Source organism: Ursus arctos, unplaced genomic scaffold (genome assembly GCF_023065955.2).
Source record: "Ursus arctos isolate Adak ecotype North America unplaced genomic scaffold, UrsArc2.0 scaffold_5, whole genome shotgun sequence".
Lineage (NCBI taxonomy): Eukaryota > Metazoa > Chordata > Mammalia > Carnivora > Ursidae > Ursus > Ursus arctos.
This window is the reverse complement of record NW_026623067.1, coordinates 15,230,046-15,243,146: the sequence shown is the minus strand read 5'-3', so window position 1 is coordinate 15,243,146 and position 13,101 is coordinate 15,230,046. Positions and strand designations below refer to the sequence as shown.

Genomic DNA, 13,101 nt, shown 5'->3' with positions numbered 1-13,101 from the left:
CTGGGTGGCTCAGTCAATTAGGCGTCTGCCTTCAGCTCAGGTTATGATCTCAGGGTCCTGGGATAGTGCCCCTCGTCAGGCTCCCTGCTCTGTGGGGAGAATGTTTCTCCCTCTGCCTCTGCCCTCCCCCCACTCATGTTCTCGCTTGCTCTGTGTTCTTTCTCTCTCAAATAATCTTTAAAAAAAAATAAAGCTCTGGGGTGCCTGGGTAGCGCAGTCGTTAAGCGTCTGCCTTCAGCTCAGGGCGTGATCCCGGCGTTATGGGATCGAGCCCCACATCGGGCTCCTCCGCTATGAGCCTGCTTCTTCCTCTCCCACTCCCCTGCTGTGTTCCCTCTCTCACTGGCTGTTTCTCCGTCACATAAATAAAAAAAATCTTTAAAAAAAAGAAAAAATAAATAAATAAAGCTCTAACTTTAATGATCTATCAGTTATCAATAATCCTGCAAACATCATTAATTTAATTTTAAATATTTGAAATTTATAACCGATAATTTCATGATCTGTAGAGTAAGAAGAAAGCCCAGTTAGCTAGGATAATTAGAATCCTATTCAGATACCTGCTATTTGATCATCTGTAGTGTCTACTGAGCTATTTCCAGCATCCTAAGAATGTTCGGAACATTCAAAGCATTAGCACTAAAAGGACTGCAAGTTCTGCGTGCTATTATTGAAATGACAACAAAACCTGCTATACCATAATTTACGTTTGGGTCTGCTAAGAACTTTGTGACTCTAACCTTCATGACCATTTAATGAAATTAAAATGACAAGACTAATTTCATACTTCAAACATTCCCTTCACCTGAGACTGTTATCTGTAGAATAAAATACAAAAACCAAACTCAAAACATTTTTAGAATAAAATACAAAAACCCAACTCAAAACACTTTTATGTTCTTGTATAAAAGATATTTTAGTATATTTTAACTTCAAATCCATTTTTTTTCTTTTTTGATTCTTATAGGTTGAAAACATGCTATCAATGTATTATAAAATATATTTTCTTTGAATATCTTTTCCTTTAAAATTATCTTGTTCTCTTCTTTAGATATCTCATCTAAGATCTACATAATCTATCTATACATCTAACCTAACTTTAGCTAAAACCTTTAGTTACCTACATGAAGGATTTGTTTCATAGGATTTTGAAAGTATTGTCCAATTCTTTTTTTAAAATCAAAGTTATACATATATGACCTCATTCATATGTGGAATTTAAGAAACAAAACAGAGGAGCATAGGGGAAGGGAGGAAAAAATGAAACAAGATGCAATCATAGATGGAGGCAAACCATAAGAGACTCTTAATCATAGAAAACAAACTGAGGGTTGCTGGAGGGGAGGGGGGGGATGGGGTATCTGGGGCATTAAGGAGGGCACGTGATGTAATGAGCACCGGGTATTATACAAGACTGATGAATCACTGACCTCTACCTCTGAAACTAATAATACATTATATGTTAATTAACTGAATTTAAATTTTTAGAAAAAGAAGCTAAAAAAAGAAAAATAAGATGATGGGCGCCTGGGTGGCTCAGTTGGTTAAGCAGCTGCCTTCAGCTCAGGCCATGATCTCGGGGTTCTAGAATCGAGTCCTGCACTGGGCTCCCTGCTCAGCAGGGAGTCTGCTTCTCCCTCTCCCTCTGTCCCTCCCGCCTACTCATGCACCCTCTCTCTCTCTTTGTGCGCGCATGTGTGCACATGCACACACATTCTCTCTCAAATAAGTAAAATCTTAAAAGATGAATAAGTTCTGAAAAAAAAACTGATGAATCACTGAACTCTACCTCTGAAACTAATAATACACTATATGTTAATTAATTGATTTAAATTTTTTTAAAAAGAAAAAAATTTATCAGAGTGTGGCAGGTCCTACAGACCAAAGAAAAAGCAGAATAGGTTAAGAAGGATCAATAGCACAAGGAGGTAGGCTACAACAGCAGGATAAATTTAGGTAGCCCTCATAAACATAACATTTGAATAAAGATTTGTGTTCTGTTCCTGCTTCACAACACATTGTTTCTGTTTTATGAATATTTTCTATTAGTTTTTGAAGTTTTCTTCTGGTCACTGATGCTTAGTCCCTCCAAGTTCCAGCACATTGTTTCTGTTTTATGAATATTTTCTATTAGTTTTTGAAGTTTTCTTCTGGTCACTGATGCTTAGTCCGTCCAAGTTCCAGGGGTTTTTTTTTTGCTATTGTTGTCTGATCGTGGGTACTTTTCCCCCTCAAACATGCCTGGTGATCAATCCTTAGCACTTTGTTCATCTTCAAAGAGAATGCACAAAAAACCTCCATGTGCACAGGTGGGGACTGTTGAGCTATCTGGCTTAAAGAAGAGATAGGCCGGTGATGGGTATTAAGGAGGGCACGTATTGCATGGTGCACTGGGTGTTATACGCAAGTAATGAATCATGGAACATTACATCAAAAACTAGGGATGTACTGTATGGTGACTAACATAACATAATAAATTATTATTAAAAAAATTAAAAAATTAAAAAATAAAATTGCCATTCTGACCTCTAAAATAAATAAATAAATAAATAAAGATGGTCATTTCACTGAAAGAATATCAAACCCTCTATAATTCTAATTCTTTTCCCTGAGCTTGGTCTATTTTCCCAGGAAAGAATTCTCGCATTTTCTGCTTCAAACAGGAAACGGTGACAGGGACAGCAGCGGAAGGGAGTGGATGGTATCTCAACCTTCAGTCTGTAAGTAGACTTTTCTGTTTGATACCTCACTCGCACTCCCCCACTGTGCCTGGTAGCCCCAAGTCCAAAGCTTCTGTGGTTTAATTCTTTAATAAACTTCCCACTTCCTACCAAGTTGGGGAAGGGATATCTCATCTAATGGCAGGGGAAGTGGGACTCTCGAATTCGAAATGTTCCTCATAAAGAATTTCAATTTCAATTTCGATCAATTCTGGGTGGGCTTTTTTGTTTTCTTGTTGTTGTTGTTGTTGTTGTTATTGCCCTTACTTTCACCGTCCTTCAGATGAAGTTAAGTAAGCCTCTAAGAAGCTTGTTTGTTTCTCAATGGCACTTCCCTCTGCAGGCACTGAGCTTTCAGTTTTCTTAGCTCTGCTAAGTCAAACACCACTGATCCATTAGCCTTCTTTTTTTTTTTTAATGATTTTTTATTATATTATGTTAGTCACCATACAGTACATCCCTGGTTTCCGATGTAAGGCTCGATGATTCATTCGTTGTGTATAACACCCAGTGCACCATGCAATACGTGCCCTCCTTACTACCCATCACCGGTCTATTAGCCTTCTATTACCCAAATATGTACTCCTATCTTCCATCAGTTGCTATGTCCTCTTCCAATTTCTTTGACTTTGTCATAGCTTGCACATTTTATATTCCTTCCCTATCATTTCAATGAGGCTTTGGGAAAATGCAAAAATAAATGACGTGTGTTGTATCTACCATGTTTAACTGAAAATCCCCCTTCTGTTTTTCAAAATGAAATAAGATAAAGTACTATAGCACACTGGATCTTATTGGTATCCTACCAAAAACAAAAAACAAAATCAGGCAAAAAATTCCTTAGAATTCAAAAAAAAGAAAAAGGAAAATCCCTGCGTAAGAGACTATGGCCTACCTTGTCATAGTCTGTGATTTACATGGCTAAGCGTTTAAAAAAGAAGTTAGGTTAATTAAGCACAGTATAAACTTTTACCTGTAAGATTCTAGAAGATCCACAATTTCAGTCTGTCCAAAGTGTTTAGCCCAATCTAAAGCCATCCTGCCAAAATTCAAAGAGATCAAACTTAGAGAAATAATGATCTCAAAATCATAAAACTAGTCAAACTATTCATTCACCCCTTAGAGATGGACCAGCAACTACTACACAATAGTTTTTAATATAAAGACAAGTGTAAGGAATCAAAAACGGTATGTGGAGCTATACAAAGATCTACAAAGAATGCATGCGGTTTAAAATTACCAGCCATTTGATGCTTTACTATGAACGTTGGCTCCCATACTAATTAGCTGCTCTACTTGACTTGAAAAACCTCGTCCTGCAGCAACCATCAGAGCTGTTGCGCTGGTTTCACTATGCCTGTAATCAACTAAAGCAAGGGAAAGAGAAATACAGGTTATATGTCCAAACAGTTTTCAATCATTTTAATTTCTTTTTAGCTTAAATGAAAGATGAGTGTCAGGAGAATTAACCTGGGACTTGCTCCTTCACTTAACTACAGGAAACAGTATTATATAACCCTTGGCTCAGATCTATTATTAATATGCCCTTGTATAAACAGGATGGAAGAAGGACTATCATTTGCAAGGCAGGAGAAGGAGAGATGGTTATTTCGCTGTCTTAAGCTCACCACGATAATTAAAACAAGAGGAAAGCTAGTAACTTGCAGAACCCTTAAATAATCTTCCTAAGCCTAGATATTGTCTTGACCCCCCAAATGACAAGATATAATTAAAGAATTTAAAAGTTAAGGTTCATCAGTAACTGGAAAAGAATGCTTAAAAGCACAAATGCATGGGGCGCCTTGGTGGCTCAGTCATTAAGCATCTGCCTTCAGCCCAGGGCATGATCCCAGGGTCCTGGGATCGAGCCCCACATAGGGCTCCCTGCTCTGCTGGGAGCCTGCTTCTTCCCTTCCCACTCCCCCTGCTTGTGTTCCCTCTCTCATTGGCTGTGTCTCTCTCTGTCCAATAAATAAATAAAATCTTTAAAAAAAAAGTGCAAATGCAAAGTTCAAGACCATTTTTTGTTGTTCTTTTGTTTTGCTTTGATTCCCCCATCATTCCAGACTGTTATTTTCTGAGATACTTAATGGAAATACTGGCAGAAAGTTAACTTCCCATTAAAGCCCTCCATGAGAAAAATAATTAAAGTTCTATTGAATTTAATTTCCTTCCTAGAATATATTTCTCAAGAAATGCAATATAATTGCTTAGCACCAGTTTGCTTAAATTACAAAACTAATGATTTTAAAAAGAAATCATCACAAAAAAAAAACAAAATTCTGCAATAAAACTGAAGATAATGACAAATGAGAAATGTTAATTTTCCATAGATACCCAATTATCCTCACTGTTTAATAATACTCAAAAACTTGGTAACCATTATTAATATAAGCCAACAGTTCTTAAGGTGGGGAGGGCTTACAAGAGAATTACCTCAGGCTTTTTATTTCTGGAAGCACAGATAGCCATGACTGACTCCTAGATTTAGAGTCAGTAGGTCTGGGATGGCCAGGCACATGTAATTTTAAAAAGGTCTGAAAAGATTATGCTCTGTACTCACTATATGAGAATTACTGCTTCAACTGAATATTCGTTTGACAAACTTGGAGAACAGAACAGAACCAAAATGTGTATATTTTGAGCAGCAGGGCGGGACTAAGTGTGTGTGTTTTAAAACAGCCAACAATTCTTTAGCACTCCTCCCTTCAAGAGGCGGAGCCTAAACTGAGTATGAGTAGACTAAGTGACTCACTCTAAAGGGTACGGACAGCTTCCTGCTTGCTTTTTCTCCTCCTCTTTTGACTCGCTTACTCAGAAAGAAGCCAGCTGCCAGACGTAGGCAGAGTAAGACAGCCAGCCCTATGAAGGGGTCTAGATGGCAAGAACTCAGGCCTTCCGCCAAATGCAGAGGCGACCGGAAGCCTCTTGCCAATAGCCACGTGAGTGAGCCTCTTGGAAGCTGCTCCGTGAACCGTCAGATGACCACACCCCCTGACAACAGCTTCACTACTACTTTATCAGTCACTGGAAGCCAGAACCACTCAGTTATGCCGCCCTCAGACTTCTGAGTCTTAAAAACGACGTGAGATAACCCATGTTTTAGGTTGCTAAGGCTGGGAGTCATTTGTCATGCAGCAGCAGATGACTAGGACAGTAAGCACGACAAAGAATGCCTGTCTCACTCGTTACCAGCTGCTTCGAAGGATTCCATGGAGAAACTGATGGCATCAAAAAGAAACCTACGAAGCAGCGAAGGTTCCTGGATTACATGAAGTATTTTCCACTCTGGTGCCAATTAAGGGTAGAGATTTTAGAAGAGCGATAAAAAGATGGGAAGTCACTAACTGTTCAAAGAGCTCCTAACATTTTTGTTTACTTCACATAGCTTAAGACATTAGAATACTGCACTCTAGAAAATGTCCAGTGAAACTTTTTTTTTTAAAGATTTTATTTATTTATTCATTGGACAGAGACAGAGACTGCCAGCGAGAGAGGGAACACAAGCAGGGGGAGTGGGAGAGGAAGAAGCAGGCTCATAGCGGAAGAGCCTGATGTGGGGCTCGATCCCATAACACTAGGATCACGCCCTGAGCCGAAGGCAGACGCTTAACCGCTGTGCCACCCAGGCGCCCCTCCAGTGAAACTTTTATAAAAATGAGGGACCCAGGGATCATATGACTCAACTCGGGGTTGTGAGTTCGAGCCCCATGCTGGGTACAGAAATTACTTAAAAATAAAATCTCTAGAAGAAAAAAAAAAAAAAGATGAGGAACCTGATCCATAGGATGATGACATCAAAGTAATAGCCTAGTATACACTAAGGAACTACCTAGAAAGAAGGTCAAGAATAATCCATTTTTGCTTCATAAATATTTTAAAGCAACATGCCTCAGAATTCAAATTTTCCTAACTTTCAGTTAAGATTGCTAAACTTTTTTCTATAGAGGGAAAAAAAAAAGACTGTCAGAAAACTGGAGATAAACAAATGTCCACATTTCCAAACATAAAAAATTACTTTTCGAAATACAGATAATTTTTTAATGACCAATAAGCTGAAAAAAAGTAGAACAATAGAAACTGAAATACATTTACAAAGAACAAGAAATGCCAAAAGATCTGTTTCCTTCTTAAGAGGCTTGTTAGATTAGTAGGTGCGTGGAATTATAACCACTTGAACCACCACACCCAAATGTTGACCTCAAGCATACACTGCACGTGCTGAGTGACCCAGGCCTCTTGAGTTCATACACTGAGAAAGTTTATTAATATATTAGGTAACAATTAGAACTGAGGGGGAAAAAAAAGTTGTGAAGCAAAAGCAATGGGCCAAATCTAATTGTGAGATTTAAAAGAAATAAATAGACTGTTTTAAACTCAAAAAAAAAAATCAGAACAACAAGTAAATGATAGGAGGGATTCATTTAATAAAATCACACATTAAAAAAAAAAACTAGAAGTTTCAAAGGCAGCATGAATCAGTTAAGACAATGTGGGTGGCAAAGAGCTATACTGACCACAGGCTGAATTACTGTAAGTAAAGAGTAGACGTTTTTAGGCTGACTGACCTACTCTACCTGAAGCTAGTCACTAAGATTAACACTCAGGACTGGACAGAACGCTTTTTAAAAGGGACAAACTCCACATAACCAGAAAAGGCAGACAAGGGCAGGAGAAGACTAAACAGCATCTCGTATTAAAGACAAACAGCTGAAGTCAGGTCAGGTCTGGTCACCCAGAAAACAAAGAAAGCAGAAAGAATAACAGTCTTCATACCTGAAAGTCTGTCAGGTATAAACAGGTACTAAATTTCATTATCACCCCAAAGGCAGAAGAGGGTAGAAGCCATATAGGTAGATTTCACTTCACTCTTCAGAACATATGAAAAATGAACAATTCAAGGAAACTAAATTTGAAAAAAAAAGTCCTGAATAAAGGTAGTGAGCTTCCTATCACTAAACATGTTCAAACAGATGATCACCTGGTAGGATGCTTAAAAGTTGTATCATTTTTCAACAATTATTTATTGGGCACTTACTACAAAACCTCTGGGGATAAGAGATGAGTAAAACAATCAAGGCTTCCGCCCTCATATTTCGTTTACATTCTAGTGAATGAGACAGAGTAAAACAAAATTAAAAATACATGCTGTCAGATGACGAAAGTACAATAGTGAATAATACAGAGGGGTATGGAGAAAGAGCGAGAGAAGGGCACAGTTTCAGTAAAATGACCCCAAAGAGGCCTCCCTGGGAAGGCAAGATCCAGGCAGAGACCTCCATGAAGTAGACTTTGGGACATATGATGATCATCTGTGGGGACGGCATTCCAGGCACAGGAAACAACCAAAGCGAAAGCCCCCAGGTGAGAACGTACCCACACAAAGACGAGCAGGAGGTAACAGTGGCAAAAGGTCTAGAGTCGTAGGAAATGAGGTCAAAGAGGCAGTCAGAGACCCAATCAGGGAAAGAACTCTGATTTTTATTCAAAGTGTAATAGAAAGCCACGGGAGAGTGGAAAGGGGGGAAGGAGCATGATCCAGGTTTTTTTGAAAGGATCAGTCGGATTGTTCTCTGGAGACTACAATGACATAAGAATAAAAGCAGTTCACAGGCTACTGCAGTCGTCCTGGGAGAGAAATGTTGGCTTGGACTAGAATGGCAGCAGTAGGGGATGTGAAATGGGGTCAGATTCAGGATTTATTTAGAAGGTAAAACTATCAGGACTTGCAAATGGATTATGTGCGGAGTATGAAAACAAAGTCAATGGGGCACCTGGGTGGCTCAGTCGTTAAGCATCTGCCTTCGGCTCAGGTCATGATCCCAGGGTCCTGGGATAGAGCCCCACATCAGGCTCCCTGCTCAACGGGGAGCCTGCTTTTCCCTCTCCTGCTCCCCCTGCTGGTGTTCCCTCTCTCGCTGTGTCTCTCTGTCCAATAAATAAATAAAATCTTTAAAAAAAGAAGAAAAAGAAAAAGAAAAGAAAACAAAGTCAAGAATGACTTTATGGAGGGGCGCCTGGGTGGCACAGCGGTTAAGCCTCTGCCTTCGGCTCAGGGCGTGATCCCGGCGTTGTGGGATCGAGCCCCACATGAGGCTCCTCTGCTACGAGCCTGCTTCTTCCTCTCCCACTCCCCCTGCTTGTGTTCCCTCTCTCGCTGGCTGTCTCTATCTCTGTCGAATAAATAAATAAAATCTTTAAAAAAAAAAAAAAAGAATGACTTTATGGGGTGCTAAGCATCTGCCTTTGGCTCAGGTCATGGTCCCAGGATCCTGGGATGGAGCCCCTCATAGCCTCCCTGCTCCGTGGGGTATCTGTTTCTCCCTCTCTCTCTCTGCCCCTTCCCACCCACCCACCCCCCCGCCATGCGTGCACTCTCTGTCTCTGTCTCTCTCAAATCAAATAAATCTTTTTTAAAAAATGACTTACTTTACGTTTTGTTGCCTCAGCAACTAGGTGAAAATTCAGTTTCAAAAAGTCTGGGATGGCCAGGCACACGCATTTTTAAAGAAATCTACAAATGATTATGATCATTTAGGAAACACTAAGGAAAAGGCAGGTCAGGAGGGAAGAGAGAAGGGAACGAAAAGTTGTTTGGGGCATATCTAGTTTTATTCCCCTGATAGACATCCAAGGGGCGACGTCAAGTGACCAGGTATACTCAAGTCAGGGGGGAGGTCAGGACTGGAACAGTAAAATTAGGAGTCATTTTAAATAAATATTTAAAACTATTACTAGATGAGATCCACATTAGAAGTTAAATGTAAATAGAAGCAACACCAAAGGATTGAGGCCTGGGCCATTCCACATTTAGAAGTCAGGAAAAAGGGGAAAATTCTGCCAAAGAAACCAAGAAGTTCCAGCGAGGGAGATGAGAAAGAAGAAAATAAATCAAGCATGGAATATGAGAGGTTAACTGAAGAAAATGTTTCAAGAAAGGAGTGATCAATAATAATTATAATAATAATGCTGAGAAGTTTAAATGAGGGGATAAATTATTTGACATCTAAATCCTTTTCAGTACTGATCTTCTATGATCTTTCATTCTGTCTTTTGCCTAGAAGGCTTCAGGGCTCTGAAACTGACCTCTGGTTACCAATATCCACTATAATCAACTAATAAAATCAGGACAGGTCATTATCACACACATCACATGACATAAAGCATATGCATGTGAATTAGTACTTGAGCTTATATAATTAAAGGTATGCTGAAATTCTCCATTTACTAAATACAAAATCTAGAACAAAGTTATTAACCTTTCTTTTCCTTCCTTTTTGAAACTGCAAATTTCTTAAAAAATCCAAGATATTCCCCTGGGAGGGAAGGGGAGTCTATTTCTATGCACAATACCTGTACATAAACATACTTTTGCATATTACTGTCATATATTCACAGACCCCACATAACCCTTCTGGAGACAAATGGATTAAGAATCCCAAGATTTAGGGGCACCTGACTGACTCAGTCGTTAGAGCATGGGACTCTTGATCTCAGGGTCAAGAGTTCAAGCCCTACATTGGGCATAGAACTTACTTTAAAAAAAAAAAAGAAAAAGAAACGCTGATTTAACACAATATTTATTTATTCTACTATGCTAATAAGATCCTAATATGTCCATGTGAAATAAGTACTCCAAAAGAACAAACTATTGGTTATGAACAAAAAATGTAGTACACACACTTTGAATTAAACTACACTTCTACCATAAATAACCGTAAGAGTAATAAAAATCTGTTTTAAGAAATTATACATACCGCTAACATTTTCAGTTAAAATAAGGTGAAAGACCTGAGCAAAGGCATCAACATCTTTATGTAGCCATATGTCAGAGAGACAAGCATCCATTTCCTTTATTAACCATGGTTCAAGGCAATTCACATCTTTTTCTGTCTTTAAAAAAAAAAAGCAAAGATTATAAATTACCCAACAGCTTAACCTTTATGTGCAAAAAATGTGAGATGACCATAATGGCCACCAAGAACTACTAACCATATATTACAGCGCAGGCTTTGACATAAAAGTTTCTCATCTCAACACAAATGTTCCACTTATAATACGGCATCTTGTTCTTACATTTATCTTTTATCTGAGAATGAGTTTGTAAACAAAGGAGGATGATTCAGTCAAAACATTAACGAAATGTGCTTCTGGCAGAACGTTGTGGAAACCTGCACCCCAGTGGTTCTCTCTCCCAGCTGTGTTTTCCAACACTGATGCTGGGTCCCACCCCAGAGCAAGTCGTTAGAACCTCCGCTGATGGAGGCCAGTTTCCACAGGGCTTTAGAAGTTCCTGAGGTGATGCTAGTGCGTACTCAGGCTTAAGAAACACTAATTTTATGGTCAAAATGCCGTTCACTGAACCAAATGGATGTTCCCTGTACTATGTAACAATGTCTAAACATTCTTCAAAAGCATTTTTAGAAACATGTGTAGTTCATTGGGATGCATTAGAACTTTAAACATATCTGTTTAGGTACCTGCATATGTACTTCTCATGCTCAAAACGGTTAAATTTTCTAGAAAGCATACAGGCCCAGCAATATTTTGCCTCACACTAATCACCAATGCCTTTTAAAGAATTCTAAGCCAGAACGAAAGACCAGCCGGGACTGAGAAAACCAGCTAATTCTGGTTTTCAAACAGATTCCATGAAACCCATGGCAGCAGAGGCCGCACAAGGGATGGGGGCGGGCACTGAGGGTGAGCACGCAGGCTTCTGTGAAACATTTCAGCTGTAAAAGATTCTGTGGCAAAATAGAATAAAGAAAGGGAGCAGAGAAGAGACTGAGGTCTACGGTGTGTAACTGATTTTATAAAGTCACACAGCTGGTTGGTAGATCATATCCTCTAATATCAACAGCCTTTTCCCAATTTTCTCTTAACTGAGCTTATCTTACATTGTTTAGCTCACAGGTTCTTACACTTTTGAGATGATAAAATAGCAATGATAACGTATATGCATAATATCTATAACTATCTTCTTCAAAAAATTTATTTTATTGAAATAAGTTAAACTGAGGAATAAAACAAAAGATGCCGCATTATTTGCCCCCAAAAAAAGTACGTTAGAAAGTTGTTCTGAAAATATGTTGCAACCTAAGATAAACTAAGAGAATTACACTGTAATAATGCAGTAACAACTATCATCTCATAAGATGCTCTTTATAAACTACGATTTTCACTCAAAATATCGGTGTGAAACCAACCAGGTCTTACCAACTGGCTGAAGACAGCATCACCGCCGTCATCCAATAAGTCATATTCTTCAGTCACATTGGGAACAGTTCTCTGCCTCTGAGACTCAGGCTTGAAAGTATTCTCTTGAGCTGAATACCATTCTGTAAGGGTGGTTTGTTGTTTCTCTTCTAAATTAATACCAAAAGAAAGAATAAGTAGATAAAGGCTTCACTTTGTTTACAAAAATTAAGTGAATTTGAAAATACTAAAAAATTGGCCTAATTTTGAATTTACTTTTTCAAAATACATTAACAAAAAACATCTATGGACTCTGAGAAACAAACTGAGGGCTTCAGAGGGGAAGGGGGTGGGGGAATGGGATAGACTGGTGATGGGTAGTAAGGAGGGCACTTAGTATTGCATGGTGCACTGCGTGTTATACGCAAGTAATGAATCATCGAACTTTACATCAAAAACTAGGGATGTACTGTATGGTGACTAACATAATATAATAAAAAATTATTATAAAAAAAATTTAGTAAAATGTGTTATACTGAAACTTAAAGGACACATGAAACTGCTTAAAAACATCATCTAGTTCATGTTATTAGTGAGAAGTTTACTTCTAAGTAAGTCCGAATTCAAAGAATAGTATTTTAGCCATACACTAAATATTGCTTAAATCAGTGACTAGTATTCATACAGCACTTTGTAGAAAACCATTTACTGAACTTCTACCACCATGCCAGTTATTTGGGATAAAAGTTATATACCATTTTCACCTTCAAAAATTTAGAGACCTACTAGCTTTTTGATCTGTATATTAGTGCTTCGGCACTGCACTGTGAAATAGGCATTGCTAATTGTTTTTCTTCAAGTGGAGAATCCAAAGAACTCAAGGCATCTGTCCAAGGTCATACAGACTAAATAAAGGAATCAAAGCTTGAAGACAAATCATCTATCATGAATAACGTAGTTAAAAGTCAGCGAAAAAGGGGCGCCTGGGTGGTTCAGTCATTAAGCGTCTGCCTTCAGCCCAGGGCGTGATCCCAGAGTGATCCCTGCTCAGTGGGAAACCTGCTTCTTCCTCTCCCACTCCCCCTGCTTGTGTTCCCTGTCTCGCTGGCTGTCTCTCTCTGTGTCAAATAAAGAAATAAAATCTTAAAAAAAAAAAAAAAATCAGCAAAAAAGAATCTCACCC

The 13,101-nt window shown here is 38.7% G+C and overlaps 1 protein-coding gene across 2 annotated transcripts in view; it reads right to left on the bottom strand.

The window, feature by feature from the left end:
* The window catches only part of YTHDC2 (YTH N6-methyladenosine RNA binding protein C2), a 68,632-nt gene that overhangs the window by 35,190 nt on the left and 20,341 nt on the right, over positions 1–13,101 (bottom strand). For both annotated transcript variants that reach the window (XM_026507774.4, XM_044387334.3), the window contains 4 exons: positions 11,940–12,088; positions 10,478–10,613; positions 3,961–4,087; positions 3,694–3,759 (listed from right to left, as the gene is read on the bottom strand). In XM_026507774.4, coding sequence (XP_026363559.2) covers positions 3,694–3,759; positions 3,961–4,087; positions 10,478–10,613; positions 11,940–12,088 — 478 coding nt within the window. The remainder of the gene's footprint in view (positions 1–3,693; positions 3,760–3,960; positions 4,088–10,477; positions 10,614–11,939; positions 12,089–13,101) is intronic.